This window comes from Corvus hawaiiensis, chromosome 10 (genome assembly GCF_020740725.1).
Source record: "Corvus hawaiiensis isolate bCorHaw1 chromosome 10, bCorHaw1.pri.cur, whole genome shotgun sequence".
Lineage (NCBI taxonomy): Eukaryota > Metazoa > Chordata > Aves > Passeriformes > Corvidae > Corvus > Corvus hawaiiensis.
Genome location: NC_063222.1, coordinates 13,955,601 through 13,980,779, shown reverse-complemented (window position 1 = coordinate 13,980,779; position 25,179 = coordinate 13,955,601). Strand labels below are relative to the sequence as shown.

Genomic DNA, 25,179 nt, shown 5'->3' with positions numbered 1-25,179 from the left:
ATGAGGGAATGTACTTCAGTCTTGCTCATTTAAGAATATAATCTTTCTCTGATCTTTGAAGTGATGAAATGAAGACGTAGATCATGGAGGCACAGAAATTAGACCAGTAAAAGGGCTATTAGACTGTAGAGCTCATTATTCCACCCCTAAAAGGCTACTTTGCAGTTCATTCTTGGGTGTTTTGTCCAGTACACCTAAAAACCTGGAAGCATGGGAAGAATGAAGGAGCAATTCTAGTGTGCAGAAATGTCAGTCCTTTTCTCTCTGCTTTGATCCAGCTATAGGATGAAGCAAAGCAGTAATTGCTGCCATTATAGAGAACAAATCTATTTGCATTTCCAAAGTGCTTCAGCTCTAGCTGTGAATGCCTAATCAGTCCTATTGCTGGAAAAATATTTTCCAGCCTCTTGTCAAATCTATGTCTGATTGCAGTGCATTACTGCAAAGCCACTTCACCCATGTCCTCGCCCACATCACTAGAGGGCTGTGTGAGAATTTCTGAAGCCAGCGCTGGTGTGTAGGAAACAATACAGCAGCGTCTGTCAGTGTTCAGTAACTGAGCCTCTAACAGAACCCTGCCCAGCATAACAAGCAAAGGTGTTTGTGTTTCTAGAATGGTAAACCCCTAAATAATGGGCGTGTAAAGATCCCCTTACGCACTTTTGTAGGAATAGTAACATTTACCCCAATGTCCATGCAAGCCTTAGCCATGATAATTACATTGCATTTTCCTCACCCAGACTTCCCCAGCAGTTTTGGCTGTAGGCTGTTTCTCATTCCCTGTTCTGCATGCTTTATCAGAGTGATAAGCACTATCGAGCTACTGCTACATCCTGATGCAAACGTAGCTGCACAGTGTGACACATATTTGGATATTTACCCTGAATCCCAATGAGTTGCACCTGCTTTTCTACTAATCAGTAGTTTTGTTCTACCTTCACAAACCCTGAAAGTTTAAGGACAGTTTAAGCTTAGTATGCAGTTCTCAGGACTGATATAGCTGCTCTGTTTCAATCACTCAGCACAGAAGTGTTTCTATTTAATTTGATATGCACGTGAGTCAGACAAAAATCATTTGTCCCATGATGGTTTTACATACACATTTAAGAATTTTATCTCCTGTAATCCACTGTCACTATGTTAGAGCTGTTCCAAAGTCAAAATAATTTATATAAATATCTCAATCTTTTCTCATCAAAACTATTCATTTTTCATGTATTTACAAAGTAAATTTTCCATGAGAAAGCAGCCAGCACCTCACAACTGCATTTCCATTTCATGAATTTAATTATTCTTTTGCCTCACCCAGGAAACATTTAAGGCAATTTTCCACTTAATCATTTCAACTAAAAGCTACAGCAGTATCTTTGGGTTTAAAGACTGTCAAATCTCATCCTGTGGAATGGGAAACTTCGTTAAACAAGACACAGCAATCATGAAAGACCCTGTAATGGGAACAGCATGTCCTGTAACTGGGCATGAGCACTCGTTAGTTAGAGAAGTGACCTCCCTGAGATGCACCAAATCAGTCTGTCCTAGAGATGGTACTTTCACAAACTGTTCAGGAATGCTGTGGGAAAACTTTCTTTTATACACCCAACTTATGCCTGTGTAAGTCTCCTTATCAGATCCCAGTGCTAGAAAAATAAAATACATTTACTTAGAAGGTCGTTCTGCCTTCAGGGGAAAGGAAATGAAAACCTAGACAGGGAGTGAAGCAGATCTTGACACATCTGTATATTTATGCTAGAGGTTCCATCATATATCCTACAGGATCCTATAGGTTTATATCCTAAACCCCAGAAGGAATAAGAAATAACTTCCACCTACTGCCTTCTGCTAGCAATAGCTAACCAAATTTTTTGACAATTCCTAAGCTTAAATGGGATCTGTCCTTGGCTGTTGTCAGTGAGGAGCATGAATACAGGATAAAGCCACAGAACATACGCGTGCTGCTGTGTGGGTGGGCTTTGTGCAGTGTGAACTATAGTAAAAGAAGGGAAAAAAAGAATTCTACATGGGGCTTTTTACATGGTTAAAGCCTGTGAGGATCCCCCTTATATGTCCAGATCTGACAGAAAGCAGCTTGCACTCTGAATATCTAGAACTCAGTAGCAGGGACAGGATGTTGTCATTGGCATTGTCATTCACTACCTTGAACTTGTCCAGTTGCTTGGAACATACCTAAAAGCAGAGGATTAGGGAATGACTTCTCTTATCCACCCCTCACACTCTCCACAAACAGCAATTGCCTAATATTCCATGTGTTTGGTTATTAGGAGTCTTTGCCCCAAGGTATTTACTGTGAAAATGCTGCACCTCTTGAGGCTGAAGGTAGGTATTTTTGGCAACAAATGTGGCAGAAATTTTTGGGACCTTTTAGGCCAGTCACTGCCATAAAGCCTGAGGCTGCCTAAGCAGCAGGGACTGGAATACAGAAACATAGAAGCATAAGTTGTCGTACTTCCATCTTGTTGCCCAAATTCACTCTTCCCCCATTAACAGTGCTGCACAGGTCTTTGCCATAGACGTTTTGAGGCATCAGCGAGGAGAAAGTCAAATCTTCTGCACATCATTCTTATTATCATAATTAGCCATAATTAAAGAACAGATACATACTTGATGCACTTTGATATAAAAATAACAAAACTACAATGAAGAAATGGCTGTGTACTATGGAGAAGAAGCAACACCACTGTGTGAAGGAGCTGACTGAAGTATTTGTGTTCTACTGGCACTGAATCTGTGGGATCCAGGAGCATAGTCTGGTGGGGAAGATGCAGCTCCCACAAGACAGCAGACTCCTCCTCTATAGGACAATGATACTTCTCAAACTCATTATTACAACTTCAGAAGCCACAAACATATTAAATCAGAGGGTTTTAAAATAAAAATACAGTAGCACAATAGGGGGCTTCTCAGGGACCCTGCTGCTATATTTAATGTTTTAAAAACCATTTCTATCTAGCACACCAGTTAAGGATAACTGTATAAGCAGGGGATAACCTGCTTGCCAGAAGTTAAATGTTTCAAAGCATGTCCTTCTGATTCATTCTGAATCATATCACCACAAATACTTTCACCCTGAGAAGTTATTTCTTGGCTTGGAAGGTTCCTATTTCTGAAAGACAGTAGTTTCATGTCACTTTAGGCCTATCTGCATGCCTGTCCATCAGTTAATTTTTACTTCTTTTCCAACAAAAACCCCAATGAGCATCATTGCACATTAATGCTCTTAATCCTTAGAAACAGGAGCTAGCCTGGACACAAGAAATTTTATCATTCTCCTCCATCTTTGTTCATTGGAGGAAGGATTCTGTTTAAAAGCAAACCCAAACTTAAAATGTTTGTTAAAGTTTGGATGTGTTTCTTTTCCTGTCTATACACTTAGAGGAATTCTCACACTTCCAGAGGTCTAAATTTTGGATTTCAATTACTAAGGCACAAGACTGATCCATATCCCGAGAGGTAACCACACCCTAGTTTAGAAATGTGGAAGTTTGGTATTTTAAAGCTGGTTGATATTCTAAAGTGCCCCTTCTTTCTAAGGGAGACTGAACCAAACCCAGGTAAGCACCTGGAAACTCTCAAGCCTTGGCAATATCCCTGTCTGTCCTAAACACAATTAACTTTTTCATCAAACAATACATTTTACATTTGAAAACTGCACTAACTTAAATATCTATTGAGGGTACCTGGCAATCTTCATTTATAGTGCAGGTATGAATTCCTCTTTTCTTTGTTCTTGAGCTATTTGTACCACTCTTTGACTGAGCTAATCCAATAAAAATGTTAAACTGTTTCAAACATGTTTCTTTATAGTTCATTTCATGCCCTATTTTACAGCAGGTTATTCCCTAATCTCATTTACATTATTCTGAAATCACAAACTGATCATAATTACCTTTTAATGATAATACAAGTTCATTTAAAGGGAACATCAGGTGCTCCAGTGAAAACCTACTGTGGCAGTTCCTTGCAAATGAGATCATGAGGTTTATGTATTTTGATATGAAATACTAAATGAAAAGATTTTCTTGTTTTCTGTGTTAAATCAAATATTTACTTGGTATTTTCAAATGTGGGGCAAAAGTGTTGCTGTTTCAGAATCTTTGGAGGAGTTCATTCTGAAATTTAGAGAATAGCTGAATTATTCATTAATTAGTTCAGCATGAATAATAACCAGAAGCATGAGTCTCTCTTCAACATAGATTGATAGCAGGTTAGGATCCAGCAATGTTTCTATACTTGGAGAGGGAATTAAAATCATTATTGGCTGTAATTTCCTTGACTCAAAATACTTTTCTTCTGAATTTCTGCTGAATCAGACTTGTTTTTTTCCTTTAATCACTCAGATCTGAGAGGTTTGAGGACTTTCCACAGACAGGTCTTTTATACTAACATTCTTGACTGTCCTGGAAACTATTTCTGAAAGTAGGATTTTTCTGTCATATGGAGTTCTGAAGAAAACTCATAGAGAAGTTTTTTTGACACACGGAACGTTCTTGAGGTTGAAAAGAAAAAATTATCCTCATATATCCCTCTGTCAATATAATAATAAGGTGATACACAGTGATATTAAATGCTGGCACATTTGAACCTTCAAAGGTGAAGAAAAGAGATACAAAGTTTTGTTCTGGGTCCATAGCTAATCTGTCACACTTAATGCTATCAGATGTGGCTAAAGCCATGGATTTAGCAGAGTCTTTAATATTAAAGTCAGACATTTATATTGATAATGGGATAGGATTAGGGGTCTCAACTTTTCAGAATACAAAGCATCCACTCAGCTGAGAACTAGAGACAAACTTCTCGTATTAGAGGCAATTTTACGAGCTGCAACAGCTCATAATGTCTAAATATTTAGACAAGACTAAATTTTTCAGAATACTGACTTCTTGTAGGTAAAGAAAGAACCTTGCAGGTTAAGATTGCTAGAATTATGATAATCATTGAAGTATTTCATTGGTGAAGTGAATTCATTGCTGACTGACTGAATGAGCCAATTAACCAGTGAACCCAATTTACCCGACCCCTGACTGACTCTGTGTGTTAGTTCAGGATGAGACAACAGTTGTGTAATCTGAGAACTCTGAGTTATTGACATTTAATTACATTGGTTTTAACTCCTGTAGATAATACAATCACTGTCTTATTTTGTCTCTGTAAACGGGGTATTTTCAGTCCTTTTTTTTCATAATGAAAGTCCCTTGGTGTCACTAATATTTTCCTTAGAATTCCACCGTCTTCTGCAAAACAGTGATTTTGGAATTTCTAAAATAATTTTCATTATTGTATCTGAAAAATCTTATGTTTGATTTCTCTAGATTTATTTTTACTGTCATGAGGATGTCTGTCTCAAAATATGTGTGTAAGACTGTCAGTAATTCATTATCTCTTTGAGGTTCTCTCAATTTTTAACACTGAGTAAAATAAATCTTGAGGTAATGTTTAAATTTGTGTAGTGCAATAAAATATTAAGTGGCACTATGATTTGGACACAGTACAGTTGACTTTTTTTCATGGCTCATTTACCCAAGTAATTATTACATTTTACTCAGCACTCAAAGATCAAGTGCAGGTTTTTCACTGCAGAGGTTCCTGTTGTTAGGTATATGATGTGTAATGGCTCTAATTTAAGTGGAGATCAGGGATCCTGAAGCTGTGTTATACTCATTAGAGAAATATTAAAAATACATTAAATTATCTGGTGCAGTTGTGAGTGGTGGTGAATAGATTTGTATGTCTGTGATGCAAACTGTTGTAAAACTCTAATACAGTAAGACCTCTTTGAAAGTCAGTCAGAAAAAAGAGATAAGAGATTTAAAAAAAAATCCAAACCATGAAATACCATTTATTGACAGATTCCAGCAAAGATTGGTGACCTCAACTAACTTTTCATCTCATCTATGTTCACACCTTACCCCCTTTTATTCACTCCTTACTTTTGCTACACTGTTAGTATTTACCAGCAAAATCTACAATTGTGTCTTGAAATTTTGAACCTGGGCAAAATGGGTTTTTTGCATTTTAAAGGAAAGCATCTCTATATTTCAATAGATATTTCCCATGGTTGAATGTACTACAGAGGACTATATTCTTTACTTTCATGAGGAAAAATCCATAGGAGATATTTCTAATTAAGCAAAGGCTCAGACACTGAGGCCTTCTGCATAGTCTCGTTCAAGCCAGTCCTAAAGCATCAAACACAAATATTGTTGGTCTTCCCTTAAATGAAACAACAGGGCATGACAGCCCTGCAATTTTGAAGCCTCTCTCAGATTTCTTCACTTTTTCAATTATTAGTCGCCCCCAAATTGACTGATATAGAAACCTGGGCTGCATTTTTTATTGACTTTCAATACCTGTTTGCTTGATTGAACACCTCTGAACAGCCTTCACTCTCCCAAACCTCCAGTAGCACAGGACTGTCTGAGGAGCCAAGCTACCTACAGAGCCATGGTTACTAAAACGCAGCCTTTCTTTCCCTGTCTCTGAGGTGCAGAGTGTGTTTCTCTCCATTTAGTCTTCCCATCCCAGCTTCTGATGTAAGAAGCAAACAGAAGATGATCTGTGACTAATAAAATCTCGATGGAAGATCTTTTGCACTGCCCATTGGGAAAAGCCCAGCAAAGGCCCTTTGCACCTCCCCAGAGCACAGCAGGGCTCACTGGAGCTGTTTGTCAGATCTGGTGACGCTAAAGCTTTGTGAGAGCTAAAGCTGTGCAGTTCTAATGCTCAGCTGTTGGAGAGTCACTGTGCCCAGGTAACAGAGGATGCAGTGAATTTGTAAAGTCAGGTTCTTTTCTGATCTCTGTTATTTCTATAGCCAGAGGGGTTTTCTTCTTGTGTGATTTATACAGAATAACTTTAGGTAATGCTACTATTGCTTTATTGTTATCTAACACACTTCAGTGAGGTTTTCTCCTGCTTTGATTAGTAAGAAAATGATTTTTTGGAGAAATGCCCAAGATTGTACCCGTTCTAGTGACAAAACTAATTTAAAAGATGACTAAAAGAAGGAAGTAGTAGCACATAGAGCAATTTGAAATAACGGATCACTACAGCCAGAACATTTGATGTGAAGAATTCTATTGTATGGAAAAAGTTATGGAAATATATTGGTACGGTAGAAATAGAAAAATCAAAATAAAGGAATGAGTTTTTAATTTTCATCTCTACTATTTTTTTCAGCATATATTTTAAATTCTGACAAGTGACTTCTTTATTTCTATTATGGTATCAGTCAATCACTGTTATTTCATATACAAGCAAGAATAAAATAATCTACTTTTCCTATTGTTGGCTTATTAATATCATTATTCCTTGTGAAAAAGAAGAAATGTGAAGGAAGAAATTTTTTTCACCTTTTACTTGTATGATTACAATCTGGAGCTATGTTCAACTGACTTCAAGCTACAAGATAATCATGTCTAGATAGGGTAAGATTCTTTAGGGAGTTAGACTATGAGAAAAAAAATTCTCTGCAGCCTAGAAAACATATTTGGCAAGAAAGACTTAAATTACAAGTATTTTCTATGCTACACAGCATAACTGCACAAACACTTTAAATCTGGAATTATGCTTTTAAAACCTTTAACACAATAAAGACCCATAGTGAGATTCAGCAGTGATAATGCAATGAATAACAAAGCTGAAGAAAATACAACTGCAGATAAAATCATCAGGCAGATGGGGCTGTCTGTGTTGAGGATACAGGGCATGTGTGTGTGCACTGTGTATCTTCACTTAGCAGGTTCTGTTACATTCTCTTTATGTCCCCTACAGCTTTAATTTAAGAGTAGAGTCTTTTAGAACTGGTAGCTTTTCCCAGTTTAGTTAGCATGAGAGCATGCAGTTACTTTTCAAAGCAGTATCCTATAAACCAACCTGGCAATATATATTTATTGCCATAATTTTTTCAGTTTGCTCTATTGCAGAGGGATGGGTGCTGCGATGCCAGGTCCTGCAAGCTGAAGATGTGGCTGGGATTTTTAGGAGACAAAGATCAGCACAGATTTCTTACCTGACTACACTACGGGGGCACATTTTTACCACAAGAGATTTGAAGGATTTATTTTGATTTGTATTTGTCTCATCTCACATGTACCTAAGGTGCCTTATGCACTGTCACCTTGTCCCCCTTTCTGCACTGTTCATGCATATACAGCTGCTCTCAACAGGTCTTTTGGACACCCCTGCTGTCTCACATTCCCAGGAGTGCTGGTCTCGGGCTGGCTTTTACCAGGTGCCTTTAGGACTTTGGGAGTATGGTTGCCTTTTGCTGTATGATTACGTGTCAGGTGTGCTGCTTACTACGTGTAACATGGCCTTTCTCAGCCACCCAATAGGACTAAAACTCCTGCCAGGCATTCAGCCTTCCTGTCTTGAAGACTCTGGTAACTTTTCCCTTCCCAGTGTTTGTGACTACTTAAAATGCTTCTGTCCTTTGCACCTTTCCTGCAGCCTCCCTGTTCTGCATCAGACATACCCCACTTTCTCCACTCTAAAACTACAAATTCTCTCTCTTCTACTAGCATTATGCTGAAGAGAGGTTTTGCTATTTAGAGCTTTCTGACAAGCTTCCTAAAAACCCCCAAAGCAATTTCACTGTCTCTTTTCAGATCCCTTAAAACCAGATGCTGCTAAAGGAAACTCCTGCAAAAAAATAAGCCTCTGTTGAGCTGCATCTAAAGCTCTTCCTGAGCATTTAGAAAGTTTTGTGTGTAGTAATTACTCTGTAAAAGCCTTAGGAGATGGCTCTCCTTTTTCCCCTCTACGTGTAAACAGCAGCTAGTTCAAGAATGTCCAAGAAGCTTTCCTAGAGAGCAGCTTTATAAACAAACTCACTGGAACCTGCCAGCAGTACACAGACAGCCAGTGTGCTTTCCAAACTCCTTTCCTCAATGCATAGCAGAACTGTGGTAGTAAAAGAAATGGACCCTTTACAAATGGAGACCCTTCCCCCCCCACTTTTTGACACCAACAAGCTTCAAAATTCAGCCCAGCTTCAAAAATAGAAAGACAACCCAATGTTCAGAATAATTAAAACCTTGAAGAGTTTTTGTTCTGGTTCTTCAGTGTCTGTTATTTACTTTTGTTAGTTTTGTCAGTTTAAAGAGGTTTTTTGTATTGTTGTGCTGAGATTTTGTGTGGTTTACTTGCCAGTTCATACTGGAAATTACCGTAGTTAAAAGTTCAGTTTCCCAGAAGATTCTTACTTCAGCAAGTCAAATATTTATTTGGTGTCTCCTCTACTGTGTAATGACAGCATTCTATGTAGCATTTTTTAGAGATGAGGTACTTTGTAAGTGCCAGACTTGCATAATCTAGAAAATTCTGAATTCTCATGTATTTCATTACATTACTGTTTTTCTCTTTTCCTGCTGAAGTGGTAAAATACTTGCTCTAGCTTGATGGGCTCCTCCCCAGATTTTAAAAAAAAAGAACTTTGGGTGTAGAAAATGTCAGGTCTCCTGCAGCAAAGCTAATCTCAGTCTTATTCTTCTGTTTTCTTACTTTATTAATGTTCCAAATCTATGACTTTGTTGCCTCCCTGTCACTGTGAGTTGTTAAATATACCCATTTAGAGACCTTATGTGGAACTTTGAGTGCTGCTAACATTTAAAAGCTGATAGAACAAAATAATTCATTTAGAAATACAGAGCAAGCCACAGAGCTGATAGTAGAACTGCCTTTGTTTAAATGTTCTACATTAGACAAATTAGTCTTAATAATGTCTCCTTAAGCTTACCTTATCTTTCCTTTTGAAAAATAAACAGCCCAAACCATTGTTCTCTGCTAACAGCAGATGGCAATTACTCAAAAAACCTTTGATTTGGAATTTTCTCTGACATTTTATACAATATTTGACAGTTGAACAGGAAATGGAATTTCTGTATGATACCAGTTTATGTTCAGTATTCATGTTGTACATTCACTGAAAGAAGCTGAAGAGAATAAGAACCTGTTTAATACTGTAAATTAAACATAAGTATTAAATACGCTGTCTGATGCCAGTCTTATCTTTGCCCTGACAGGTTGATAATGTATGGCTTTGTGAAGGCCATGGTACACATAGGCCAATTAAAGCAATGGGAATTCCACTTCACTGACTGTTTATTTTTTGGATCGCTGATGTCTGCCACAGATCCAGGTAACCATTTCAAATGAGTTACTTTTTCACTTCTTTCAGAAGAGTAAATAAGAATTTTATATGCCATAGAAATGTTCAAAGTCTCTGCTCTTGGTTTTTTCTTTCCTTATCTGTTAAATATCTGATATTCTGATAATCATAAATCAAATCGGCTCCAGAGGACCCTTGTGGGTTTTTAATAATTGGTTTTTCCTAGATTTAGCTCACAAATTTTATAATTGAGGTTGCTGAAAAGATTTGGAATATGTTCTCCAATCTTCAGGACACCACCTGTTGATTGCTGATATGAGAGCTGCTGTAAGCTGGAGCCTCACAGATGATAACTACAACCTCACATCCACGTGTGACCTAACCCAGTTTAAAGATATGGGGAATGGAGCATTCAGATTTGGCCATATAAATACTGTTTATAAGGTATCAGTGACAATTTGAGCAAAGTGTTCATGATAAATACAACTCTAAAAAACCAGATACCAAGAAATTGGCTCAAATTTGCAGATGTGAGATTTAAAGCCTAAAGTTACAGTAAATGGCAAAGTCTGGGAAGCAGACTCAGTCAATTTTGGAATCACAGAATTACAGAATCATTTAGATTTGGAGGGATGTCTGGAGGTCTTCTAGTCCAATCTTCTAATTAAAACAGGCTAATCTCAAACTTAGTCTAGGTTTCATAGATTTGTCCAGGTTTTGTTATGTTGAAAATGTTAATAAGAGTACTCAGATATTAAAAGGAAAGTATTGCTATTTGCAACTGTGGGAATACAGTAAAGGAGAAGGCGAACAGAAGATTTTTTTTTATATGTTATCTACTAAGACAAAGTACAAAAATTGTGCAAGGGTACATTGGAATTTTGCAAAAATTTCAGTTGAGCTGTTAAAGGAAATGGAACAGAAAACATTTTGTGATGCATGTGAGATGCTGCATTAGTGTTAAAAAACTACCCTAGAGAAGCTTGTTCAAGAAAATTAGGAATAAAGCTTTCAAATTTCTCGCTTTTAAAAGAAATGAGAAAAAGCAATATTGTTCTACAAACTTTTTACAGTCTTTAAATGAACTCTCAGTATCTAACAAAAGATTTTGGGCTTGTGATTTATCATTCTGATGGTTTAAAAGTACGGTCTAAAACAATTTATTTCCACAAAACCAGTTGTTGCAAGATTACTGTAAAAGCTGCATCAAATTGCTATTCTCAAATTAATCCAAGCATCCAATATGCTGCCACTTCTCAGATCACCCAGCTACATTAATAAGATTCAGCACATGATTGGAGCCTATCCTCAGAGCAAGAGAAAAACACAGAAGTTGGAAGCACAAGGAAAACCTAGGAAAATACTCTTATGGAATAAAAGCATCCTTTCAATTTCCAAGTATATTTCTTGATAGTGGTAAGAATAGGCCTTTGCAGCTGGCTTAGTTTCTTTTCCTGTTTTCCAGACTATTTAGTTTCACAAATGTTGACTTATGTCGAGTAATGTGTAAGTGCACTGATTTTGATTATAAGAGTATTATAAGGGTATTAAATCACCACTGATTAATCTGGAACAATCACGAGAAAGGAAAAAAACCCAACAAAATAAACAAAACAGAAGCACCTCTTGCACTGTAGGAATAAGCTACAAGGATTACTTTTCCCAGAGTTTTAAACAGGCTTAAAAAGCTAAAGCTGCAGGTGGGAAAACTATTTTTAGTGTGACAAACTGTCATTGATTAATATTGTTTCTAATTACTCGTCTGCTTATATAGTGTCTCTGCACGTCCAATAGCTTTTAATGTTCAGTCTTGCTCCCTCTGCTATCAATTCACAATATTATAAGCTGTTTCATGTGTTCACTAATCTTATCTATAAATTTCAACCCTTCAAAGACTTAAGAGAATTTTGAATTAAGTTTTTCATTAATTAAATTGTTGACACTGCTGAAAATATTTCATTGTGTTGTAGGATTTGCTAGTGAATTATAATCTCAAGTATGTAAAGAGCTCACTGGCATTCCAAAATCAGTTAAAATATGGCACCCTAGAGGACTGATACATATCAGGGCATAAAATAATCAGTATAAAGATTTTATCTGTGATATCTAGGGTTCATTTTGGGGTTTTTAAAGAAATCTTTAGTAAAATGTTGTTAGTGTTATCAACAATAAATTAGTCTTAAGATGAAATAAATTCCTGTCAGATTTGCTACATGATTTTTCATTTAATTCTTCACTGTGTAGGATTATAAAATCATTTCAAAAAGAGATTTAATTTCCCTTGGCTGTAGAAAGCAATTAAGTCTCAAAAGATGCTAAAAACTGATCTGTTGACTTGACAGAAGTTGGTTTGATTGAGCTCCTTATTTGAATTAGTAAAGATGACTGGTAGATGTTTACGTGTTAAATAAAGACTTTTACTGTCAGGGCAGTAAACAAACATATACCAGCTAAATTTTTCTAGTATTATTAAGAAGATGGAAATAATGTCATAGCACTCTGCAGGTTTTAGTTCTGAAGGTTATCTGAAGATTTTTTATCTAGATAATTTTGCATAAAAATAATTCAGAAGAATTGTTCTTATATGCTTTGTGTTCTCTTACATAAAAAACTAGCACTTGAGCTAAGATTAAGAAATTAATTTATGATTGGATATACTTGGGACTGTGTTTTGCATTATAGGCTGTGATCCTTAAATATCAACCGTACTTTCTGATGCCTCAAAAAACTTTCATGTCTCTAGAGAGGAAAGTTAGAAACTTCAGGGACAAAATAAGGTTACTCTCAACCAAATAATTCGTCTTACAGAGAATGTCTCCTTCAAATAATTTATCATTTCCAGTAGAGAAAGTTTCTCATTTTAAGACTTCAGGTGAAAGGTTAAATTTTAAGAAACAGAATTTTAAAATTCCCAAATTATCCTTTGGTTATTCTTGGTTTAAAACATGAGACCAGTATTTACATTTTTCGTTATTCTGATCAATACGTATCATTTATCACATCATCAAGGAAATCATATCTTCTTATTGTTTCATCTGCATAAAACAGCACAGATTTCCCTGTTTCACTGTTGAATGGTTTCCTTGTGTTAGTATTAGGTTTTGATTTCTAATGTACCCTGACTCTGAGAGTGTTTTGGTGTGAGCCCTTCAAAGGGGACAGAGAAGTTCCTCCCTATGTTCTCATGCGCGTGTCACGCCTCAAGAGCAGCAGAGTGAGTGAGGAAAAGGTGCTGGTGTGGAGCCCCCAGATCTCAGTCCCTGCCCATCAGAGACCTGCAAAGTGAAACTGCAGATAAGGGAATTGTGGCCCAGCTGTCCCCTGTGATTGACAGGCAGCCGCAGCAACGAGCCTGGGTTCAGGGTGCCTGTGGCTGTAATGGAAAAATGAACAGAACAGACCTGGCACAGGGATGTAACGATCAGACCTCTGCCCCAGCCACCAAAAACACGGGAACCGTACAATTCTGGCAGTCTCCAAGGCTGCTATTATTAACATGTTTGGGGCAACGACCTTCCCATCCAAAGACATTTCACATACCTTTAGCCCTTCCTTCTTTTTCTTTTTTTTTCCTAATTTTTGACATTTCAAGTATAGAAAACCGATTTACCTTCACAGGGCTTGCTGAAGCACAGCTATTTCTGAGCTATGTGAACTCCCTTACCTTTGGTCACATTGACAATCACAAGGCTCTTCCCTATTTGAAGTTACTATGGTTACAGCTGAACTGGAGCTGTGGGTTGCACTGCTCTTGTTATTGATAAAATTGGATATTTATCAGAAAGAGCAGTTTCTTTTTCTCATAAAATCAAAGGATTTTGCATTAGGAATCATAATGTATAAATACAAGATAATGCATTTCAAATACTGGTTACATAAGACCATTTATAAATGTGTTTTTAATTAAAATATGTGTCTGCTTTCTTCTTATTCACCACTGAAATAATCTGTGAGTGCTGTGACTTATTAATAGGGAAAGTCTATAATTCAAATTGAAATATTTATTTTTAGATAAAGTCAATAGGAAATAAAAGATTAATTTTTCTTCCCATTTGATACTGCCCTCCTAAAACAATTTAGGCCCATGAGCTATGAAAGATATTAATAGTTCTAGTCAGAAGACTAAGGTACAATAATACCAGTACTTTATTTATTAATTATTTTATTAATTTATTTTTTGAGTTTCCTCATTCTTTTAAAAGTAACAGCAAAGTAGCATTGAATACAGTTAGCATGGGGATTGTTGTAGTTTGATGATATTTCAGTTATATATACTTTTTACAGGGATCTATAACAAGCCAGTTTGTTTCTACATTTGCCAAAAGATACCATTCACAAACCAGCTCCACAGACACTTCTAATGACTTGAGTACAACTGAAATCATGTTGGGCTTAGCATGTGACAGATGTTACCTCAGTGCATGAAGTCAAGGAAGAAGTGAATCAGACTTCTGTTGGCATAAATACTGTGAAAATCTTAGATGCCTCACTATTTCCTGCTTCCCATCACCGAATTTTTAACTGAAGTTCACAGCCCTTTCTGAGTGAGCAGCTCTGGTACATTTTATTTCTATCTGTGTCCGATTTCTACTGCCACAGAAGGTGTAAGTGCTCCCCCAAAGACCTGTCCTTCCAGCCAGTTCTTTACCTATCTCTATATCTGTCCTCATATGCTTGCATTGAAATAAGAGATGCTGTGTACTTTAATGAGAAGTAGTTTGGTATTTTTATAATACATATTGTATCTAATGAATATACAAGTATTTGAGTAGTTACCACACACAAAGCAGGCCCTACTTACTGTTCCTCAGCAGTGCCTCCAGAAAGCCAGAGGCCGAGCTGACTGCAGTGCAGCATCTACGGTCTTTACTTAAATATCAAAGTTCTCACAGACTAGGTATGTTTCTGTGGTATAGAATTATTTTTAAATTATTTCCCTTGAGTTTTAAAGTCATCCATTAGACAAAACACGATGTGACTTCATTGGACATGACTGTTCCTAGAGCATTATTCTATCAAGAGGTAACTTAAATTAACTTTCTTCCATAGCAGAGTATCACATCCCTTTTAATGTGTCCATTCTGACCTATGCCCAGCGATTCTCATAATTAATGAAGGCAAATGTGATCATGGGGAAATGACTAGAAACTGGTGGTCAAAACAAGGTGAAAATGTTTCCTTGAGCTCTTAAAACACAGTGGATGTGCTAAAGATCCTGCAGTTCTCTGTTCTTATGCAGATTCTATTCATCATTTTCATTAATGAATTGGCTAGCGCAACAGAGGGTGTTTCTTTATTGTACAATATTCTGCTGAAAGGAGATTGCAAACACTTTGAAAGACACGATCAGAACTCAATATGATTCCTGTAATGATTTAAAATAGACAAGAATAAATGCTACACTTAAAGCATCTTCATAGATAGCAGATAAGTGAGCATTCACTTCTGAAAACAATTTCAAGTTTACAACATATGAAAATGAGTCAAAAGTACCAATACATAACAAAAAAAAAAGGAAAACGATTTATTAACATGTTCTACACCATTTTTTTCATTCTATTTCCTGACAGCTAGTGTCAACTACATTACTGGGATCTGATTTTAGGCACTGTATTTCAGGAAAGATATGAGCTGATTAGAGGGCAAGAAAACACTAAATGGAGGAGATTGAAAGAAGTGAGTCATTTTAGGGAGGAGATGTCTGAAATGAGTCTTTGAATAGATAAAATGCTGCTGGAAAGAAAATCGGAATAAATATGACAAATTATTCGTCTCTCATTAGGCTAGGAATGGAAATTACAGACTTGAAGAGCAGGAGGGGAGATTTGGGTTAGACATGATTCAGGAGTAACTGCATTTATAAATTGTATGAATACTGAAGAGAGAGTTAGACTCCCTTGGGATTTGTGGAACCAGCATCATTTCAGTTCTTTAAAAACAAATCAAAGAAATATCTGTCAGCAGTGGAAGATCCAATAACCTCCCCTGGAAATGGGGAAAAATTTGAAATGGAAGATACTTTCTGAGAATTGGGTGAACTGAGGAGTTTCTCCCAAAAGAGGCAATTGATGCATTACTGTGTTGCTTGCTTTATTATTTTGCTTTCATTTGAAAATATTTTAAGTCATATTTTTGAGGTAGAGTTGGAAGAGAAAGCAAGAAGAGAAAGTTGTTTACCTAGGAGGCAAGAGGAAGGAGAGGAATGTTTAGGCATCTGTCTAATTGGCTTGGCCTGCTACCCACACACCCCAGCAGTACATTGGACTTTGATTACTGTTTTCTTTTTCTTCTATCATTATCACAGGGACTATTAATGAAAGCCCAAACTAATTAGCTAATAAGCAAAAGCTGAAAGTGGCAAATAGGTTTAGAAAACAAGTCTGTTTTTATGCCAATGACATTAGAGAGCAGGAGACTAAACTGAGTCCACATTTAGCATATTAAGTCAGCATTGCTAATCAGGCAAAAAACATGAATATAGATGTTGGTGAACCAAGAAAATATCTTTTGTCAATAAAGCTTCTGCCTACACCTTTGAGCTATTCTGGGGAAAGAGCTCTTTTCCTAGTTTAAATTATAACTGCAGTGGGAGTAGATGGGTGAGGTTACCAGGATGGTTAAATATAACTAGCTACTTTAAATATAGCTATATCAGCAAATGTTCAGCTACACACATCTCCTAAATTGTCATCTGTAGAATAACACTTCCAAAATTCTTCAGAGATAACACATCAACAGAGATCACTTTGACATAAAATCTCACAGGAGAACTGAGAATCTATTTTGGGTTTATAAACTGATTTTGAGATTACATAGATATTTAAGTACCATTTAGAAAATCTTAGCAGTAACACTTTCAAAGTTCCAAGAAATGTTATTAAGAGAAAGCATAATCAGCTGGTCATGCTTTTGTGTGAATTATCAGCAGTCATGTGAATGTAAAAGTATATAATTTTCATTTCTAAAATGTCGGATGTGAACATGACATCCCAGAGACACTCCTAGTCTTTGGGATTCCTGGGCTATGAGAACTGAGTCAATTGGACAATTATGTACTAGAATGAGTACCAGTGAAGCAGTGAGTTGCCATGTAACTTTTTACCAGACAAGTAATTGGGGGTCTTTACATTAAATTCTGCTTGAAAAGAGAAAGCTCTGCTTTGTCCATGCAAAGAGAAAATAATAAGAATAATAAGAATTAGAATAATACACACACAGAACAGAGACAGCCTTCTTCAGCTGGAGATTATGAAGTGCAAGATAGACCACAGGAAGGACTGTGATCCCCTGTCTGCAGGGAAGGAAACTGAGGCACAAAACAGATAAGGCCTAAGGACTTAATTACCTGAATATGAACCAAATGTCTAAATGCTCCTGGGGATGTGTATCTAAATGATTTGCTCACTTTCAATTTAAATTCAACACACTCTATTTTTTTTCTATTTCACTGGTAAACTGAAAATCAAATATAGGATTTGACTCAGGGAGAAGGAAGGAACTTAAACTACTGATATGCTGAAGGAACCTTAGAATGGGTTACAGGTGTCAGATATCCTGGTCTGTGTCAGAGGCTCCATGGCTACCCATGAGCTACATCCAAGCTGAGCATGGGTCAGGACAGAGTGGTTACAATGCATGTTCCTAAGTGACCATGTATAACAGATGGATAAGTGTTATTCTATCCTTCTTAAAACACGTAAACCCTTACTCATCACACACAAAATCCACAGCAAAACCCAAGTCTTTTCAGCACCATTATTCCCCTGTGGTCACAAGATCACAGTGCTTGCGAAACACGCTGTGACATTTTCATTTATGTAAGATTCTCTGTGTGAGAGGGAAAGCTTCTTCCCACCTCAGCTGAAGCACCAAAACTCATAGACTTGATGAATGTAAGGATCTTATATATTCCAGTTGATCTTTTTAACTCATTTTTATCCACTTAGCCAATATATACGACTAGGTTTGTCAAAACCAACATTCTAACGATGCTTTATTTCTTGAACTGCCAGAGGAATATGAAAACAACAACTCACTTTGCTTTCTTTCCATACAGTGACAGTCCTTGCTATTTTCCATGAGCTGAATGTGGATACAGATTTATACACACTCCTGTTTGGAGAGAGTGTCCTAAATGATGCTGTGGCTATCGTGCTGACACAGTAAGTTACACCCACCTCCATTCTTTACTTGGGGAGATAATTAAAGCTTTAATCACTGATATCATTCTCACTGATATAGTTTGTTCAAGTACAGCTATACCATTCGAAGGTTTTGTTACAAAGATGTAGTTTTAGAATTTTTCTTGGTTTGTTAAACACTAGAATTCCAATATTGTTAATAGCAACTGTATATCCAGAATGCAATTTTAGTTCATGTTCTTCAACCCAGAAATCAGTATATTCTGTAAAATGGTAAACTTAATTTATTATGATTTCTTTTCTCATCTTAACAAGGTATATTGAAAAAATAATGCTAAATGAGCCCCTAGGACATAGGACAACTATAAAACTCAGGACAGTTCTTTTTATTTTTGCAAACCATTATTTTCCAAGAGTAAAACCACAGTGATACACAGTATCTGTTTCTCTGCTTCTGTCTACAGAAGCTGGCAGAGCTTCAGCTGGTAATGTTATCTTAAATTTATGTATAGCTTTTTTATTCTCAGGAATCCCCAAACAGATCATAAATGATGGACCAAAATCACACAAGTATGTGCTGTCCTAAAAACACAGATGCTAAGTACATGATTAACGGGATCTCAAGTTTACTCCACTCTACATGTATTATATGCTTCCTGGAGCTTTGCTAGAAATACAAATAATCCTCTCAGATAATCTTAAAAGTAACAGAACTGCAAAATCAAATTCAGTTCTCCATGATGCTTGAAGATGCTTCACAGTAAGCCTCAATTCAGTGCCAAGTTTCTCCTTAAAACATGGTCCCTTGAACTAGGGTTTATCCTATCCTTCAGAAAAAAAACTTTTAAAGAGTTTACAGTAGTTTAAAAACGAGCTTAATATTTTGTCTGTAGCCCTATGGAGTGTCAACTTATAATAATTGAATTGCAAAAAAACCTCCCAAATTCGTTTCAGGATACAAAAAAACCCAGTATTCTTATTTATCATTCTCCATTACCAGTCTAGTAACCTGCACCTACACTAATCTCGTCCCACTGTTTTCAGAGCAAGAGCAATATTTTCAAGTGTCTGAGCACAGACGTTCATGATAAGATACAGCATGGCAGTCACATCCAGGGACTGGGGCTGGTATGTGTCATTTAGGAGAGCATCTGGTACATCAGATAATAAAATGCACAAAAGGAAAACTAAGCAAAGACCAGACAACTCGGTAGAGAGAACAGACAGAAAAGCATTGAAGCAGCTATTAGAATTGGAAGGAAGCATGTAGGTGGCAATAAGTCTGAGATTTTTATCTCTCTCCCTTGTCATTGTTTAATAACATCCCAGACATTTTCAGCTCATTTAGACTCTTCATCTGATAGTGCAAGGTTCCCAAACGAGGAACAGTAAGGCTCCAAGCAATTCAAGGGAACCCAGAATGTTTTAAGTCTCTCTAGTTTTCAGTCACCCTGATGCCAAAGCACACGGATCTCCCAAAGGAGCAACTCAACTGAGAACAAATCTAAAAAGTCCCATCAGATTCCAGTTCTGTCAGTATTCCAGTACATGATTCATGATTTTCTACTGTTCCCAGTACTCAAGTCTAGGTTATGCACCTCAGCCTATCTCCTTCTCATGTTTTCTTTGCTGTACATGGGAGATTACAAATCTTTACTATAGAATCTCTTGTCACTGGAAAACTGACGTATTTTTTTTGTATATTCACTGTGATTGATTCTTTGATTTCTACAGTCATTTGTAGAGACTGAAGAGAATACATGGCACCATGAGTTTCATATTTCGTTACTCTCTGGCTTAAATAATCAGCTTCTGCACAAATGCAATGCTTCTTCAACCCAATATAATCTTCCTGTAGCATTTTAAGTAAAGATATACTGTTAATAATGTCAACTTCAGGTCATTAACACCCTACTAAACCAACTTGAGTTTAAATGAAGAAAATTGGTTTTCTATCATTGCAAAAGAACAGCTATTTTTTTTCCTGTAACCCATACCATTCTTGTGTGCAAACACAACATGTTCATAATTACAGCAATAGAAGTCTATTTTAAAAGGTGTGAGAATAATGTTTACAGATCTGGAAAAGCAATAGTAAGTAATTTAGTACACTGCATAATGAGAACCAGAAAAACAGAATCTGAAAATACACATTGTCTTTCATTATCTAACAGAATAAATGAGATTATGTCTGCAGGAGTGACTCACTGCAGGAGAGGCAGGAAGAGAAAAGAGAGAAGGCCCTTATGGCTGGAGGTGGCAATTTGGCAAGGTGAAGGCAGTATGGCTGTCTGCCAACAAGGGCTTAGATTGATCTCTCTCCTTTCTTTCAGCTTCTCCCTCCAATCTCTCTTTTTCCTGTGCTGTTTTCATTTAGTTTAAGAAGGACAGAAACAGGACCAGCTACCCCTGCATTTTTCCTGTGGATTTAGCAGTTTGCACGAGCTCTGTGTTTCTGCAAGAGTGTGTACAGACAGTGGCCAATTGCCCTCAGAAAATACTAATCAAGGACACAAGTTCTCTGGGCCAGTTTAACAACTCTCCTCTGGCTATCCTGCCACACCAAACACCTGGGTGTTTGTGATAATTGCAAGATTTCATTTATAGTGTGCTATTTTAAGATAATCTGTGCAGGAGGGATCAGTGTGACTCAAATTGACAGCCGTGGCTGCAGGAAGGCTGACAAGCTGTTGTGCATCTGGGAGAGCTCACACACACAAGAGCCTCTCTAAGCAAGGGCACTGGAGATGGAATGGGGTTTTTCTTCTACAGAAATCACTTCCAGAGTTCCTTACAACTTTTCATTATTAGGATAAAATTCTCCTTTTAATAAAAATTTGTGAGAATTCTCACAGAAAATAAACATCAAGAATTCAAAGTATTTAAGAAAAATGATAACAGAGCCTTACTTATTAGATTACTAAACATGTCTGCTTTTAGCCAGAAAAACCTGTATGACTAGCTATCCACAAATATTTCATACATACTTTGTTTTCCAGAATACTGACTGAGGAAAATCCTGGTAAAAGTAGTTTCATGGTTCCTCTAAAATATTTCCAGGATGAACATCTACCAACTCAAGTCATAGTACATCTTCTTCGCTCAAAAAATACTTTCATTCTATTCTAGTTATACCTTATACAAGTTAATATCATGCTCAAACCATTCTTTCTTGGCAGAAGCTTCTATAAGCCTTTCAAAAATAACATGGCAAAGGTAACTAATTTATTGAAAGGGTAACAAATTTATTGAAAAACAGTATCAATTTCCAGGGGAAATAACTCAGAAGAGTTCAGCTCAGTTTGTGCTGAGCACCCTCTAAGGTTATCTTTTCTTGGACAGTGATTCCTACAATTATCTTAGGCAGACAAGAGAATTCCTTCTGACACACAGTGATGATTCTTACTGGTAGGCACAGTCATCATATTACTAATTTTAATACAGTTGAGATCTTTTCAAAATATAAGAAACTCTTCTGATATAATGGAACTCAATTTGAAAATGAATAAGAATCTTTAAACCTTTCTGGTTCTAGGTATTTGTTTACCTGTATTGTTTTTATTTCAGCAGTTTTAATTCTGTTATTTTGTCATTGAACTTGAAGGTAGCATACACAAGAGAGAAATGTAATCAGAGGCTGAAGAAACAGATATTTGACAAACCTCAAATGCAGTTACAAATATTCAGTCTCTATTTCACGTGGTCATTGGCCCGGTGAGGTAACTGTGCATTATCTACAAGCGTTACTTCCCTACTTTTCACAATTTCTAATTGTTATTCCTTGTGTATTATATATTAAAACCAGCAGTTCTGCAAAGGACAAGAACAGATATTGCAACTATGCTGCTGAATAATTAAGTTGGGAGCTGGGAATTGCGGGAAATAATATTGGCATTGAAAGTTATGATGGGTGTCTCCTTGAAGCATATCTCAGTAGATGTGAAGCTCCCTCTAGGATTATATTTTTCTTCTTTCTTTTGTCATGGACTCTCTCTAATTTGGATCCTTTGCCCTTCCATTTTTAAAGCATTATTCTGTATAGTTTTTGCCACACTTTGATCCCTGAGCACATTGAATAACAAATGTTGCAGAGGAAAGACATCTGAATGTTCTCACATCATATTTTTCCCACAAACTGCAGTTATATTCAGAAAGTGGCCTTTAAAAGTGACATCATGGGCTTCCTATATGTACTATGTCAAAATCTGTTGTTTCATGTGTATCAATTAAGAAACAAAGGCTTTTCTCTTAGCTAATCCTTTGTCTCAGGTTTCTCCCCACCTGTAAGTAACTGGGAGTTTGTTCAGTCTAAGAACACAAGGAATTCTGTCAGCCTGAATCCCCTACCTCATGCTGAGATTTGCACTATTAGCAAATGGCAAAAAGTATTGAGTTATCACATAAGGAAAAAAAAGAATGCTGGTTTGTCTATAGCCCTTATATTTTTAGCCACTTTTAAAATCCTATATTCATGCAATTCTTAGTGTCTTTTACCATACTATCTCAGCCACTGGAGTGAAAAAGAAACTCATTTAAGTTCTATTTATTTTCAACATGTATCTGAGTGCGGACAAGATGTTATTCACACATCCTAGGCATATCAGTACATAAGAAATAGTGTAAAAAGCCACTTCTATGCATAAGTGGGCCTTTATGTACACACAGTTAATAGCTTTAGTGTACCTACACATAGAACTCTTCAGCCTAGGTAATTTTTTTCAAAAGGATAAAAGCCTCATTCCTTGCCAGCTACTGTACGAAGCATGCACAGAGCCTTTCCAGGAAAGAAAGAGGGAAATAAAAACACCTGTGCCACCAGACAGGTGACAGAAAGGTAAAAAGTATCAACACATGCAACATTTTCCTGTTCAAAGAAAATAGATTTCTCTGTGTGAGAAGAGATGGTGAAATGAAGATGTAAGAAAATGAGCTGGTGAAAGCAACAAATGGACATTGTGAAGGCATGGCTAGGAAAAAGAAGCAAGAAACAAAGATAAGGCACATTGTGTAACTACAGATCATGACAGTGATACATAAACCTGTAGCTAGGACTCTTCAGAGGGAAGAAAAGCTTGTTTACTCATAGGGATGCAGAGGAAAACCTGATTATCTTTCTCTGATGCAATTTTTCAGTTTTATATTGTTTTGTTGTGAATGTCTGTGTTGAAATCCTTAAGTAGTACGTCAAAATCTGCTCCTGAACTGTAGAACACTGGCAACAGAATAGGAATTAGGACAGCCAATGCTAAAGAGCGATATGCTGCAATCAGGAAGTGAATCTGAATTCAGAAAAGGAATGAAATTCTGCTAGAAATACAGGGGGTTGTTCTCAGACCCTTTCTTTGTAGCTGTCTTTACATTGGCTGGGTGGGCAGACCTGGAGGGACTGAGGCCTGTATGAGCTCAGTTTGAGCAGTGGCAGGTTTAGATGAGCAGTTGCTTTTGCAAAAGCTGACCTAGAAATCACAGCTCAAAGTAAGACCAGCACTGGAACCCAACAGGCATAGGGAGAGCTGCTCCATGGTACTGACTTGCATGATCTTGTATCCTTGACAAATATTTAGGGATTTCAATGTCTGTGACCTACAATTCTGGACATATGACTAACTGGATCTCTGGATAAACGCTTGCCTCATTCCAGATAAATACTATTTGTGATTTTATTCCCACAAAGATTCCTGAGGAGGTATGTCTGTAACATTGTGGAGGAGAATAAAATAGAATCCCCTGAAAACCTGAAAAGAAACAAAATGCTGGATGGAAGCTCAGCCCAATCATTTCACTTACTGGTTCCCCTTAGACAAGACGAATTTGGCTACTATTCCCAATATTGTTTGAAAGGCTTATATACCAAGCAGCCCTTCAACCAGTCAAATAACAGATTAATTTATAAATTAATAGAGCAAGGAGTTAATTGTGCAACAAGGTAGTGAGTGATTTTAAAAGGTAGATGAGGAGTCTTTTTTCTCTATTATTTCTATAATAATGAAATTATGGTTGTCCATCTGCTCTTTTTACCTTTGAGGGAGGGTTTAGTCCCAGCTTATTTTGTTGATGATAATTAGAGTTTCACGTCACTGACCATCTGGAACAGGACATGTGAGCACTGGGAAACTAACCAAACTTGCTATTAGCAGGAACTTTAAAAGAGCTTCTTTCGCAGAATAGAGGAAATCCCACATAAAATGTTTATATCCTTGCTTAATGAAACTTCTTTTCTTTTTCCTCCATGAGCTTTACTGTACAGACCAGTGTTATGCTCAAATCAGAGGAAAAAAATGCTGTTGAATTTCTGTAATGCTTGTTAAAGCTGGAATTTCGGTATGAAAATGGGCACTCAGAACAGAATGTTTTCAGGAGTTTTCACTCCTCGATTTTTTTCATATTTCAGTATTTCATATCCCTTTTTCCAATATTAATGTCATATTAAAATGTTACTTAGATCTAGTTAATATATGCTAAAGGTCTTCTTACTCTCGGTGGTGCTGGGTCTGTCTGAGCTGGAGTTCATTTCCACCCAGCAGCCCTCACAGAGCTGTGCTTTGTACTGGGAGCTGGAAAGGTGTTGATAACTCAGCAGTGTTTTGGCTGCAGCTGAGCAGCACTGGCATAGCATCAGTGCTTTCTCTCCAGCATCCCAATGGTAGGAGGTGAGCAAAGCCTTGGGAGAGGACATAGCCAGGACAACTGACCCAAACTGACCAAAGGCATATTCCATACCATATGATGAGGTTAATAATCAAAGCTAAGAGAAGGGAGGAAGGGGCAGATAAATGTTACTGCATTTATCTTCCAGAGCAACTGCTACACGTGCTTGGCTGGGAATCACCCACCAATGGGAAGCAGAGAATAAAACTTTTGTTTTCCTTTGCTTTCACACACAGCTTTTAGTTTATTAATGTGCCTTTATCT

General features: G+C 36.9%; 1 protein-coding gene across 2 annotated transcripts in view; it reads left to right on the top strand.

Moving 5' to 3' along the window:
* Positions 1-25,179, top strand: part of SLC9A9 (solute carrier family 9 member A9) — a 179,476-nt gene that overhangs the window by 28,111 nt on the left and 126,186 nt on the right. For both annotated transcript variants that reach the window (XM_048314656.1, XM_048314654.1), the window contains exons 5-6: positions 10,041-10,156; positions 18,183-18,288. In XM_048314656.1, the coding sequence (XP_048170613.1) occupies positions 10,041-10,156; positions 18,183-18,288 (222 nt within the window). The remainder of the gene's footprint in view (positions 1-10,040; positions 10,157-18,182; positions 18,289-25,179) is intronic.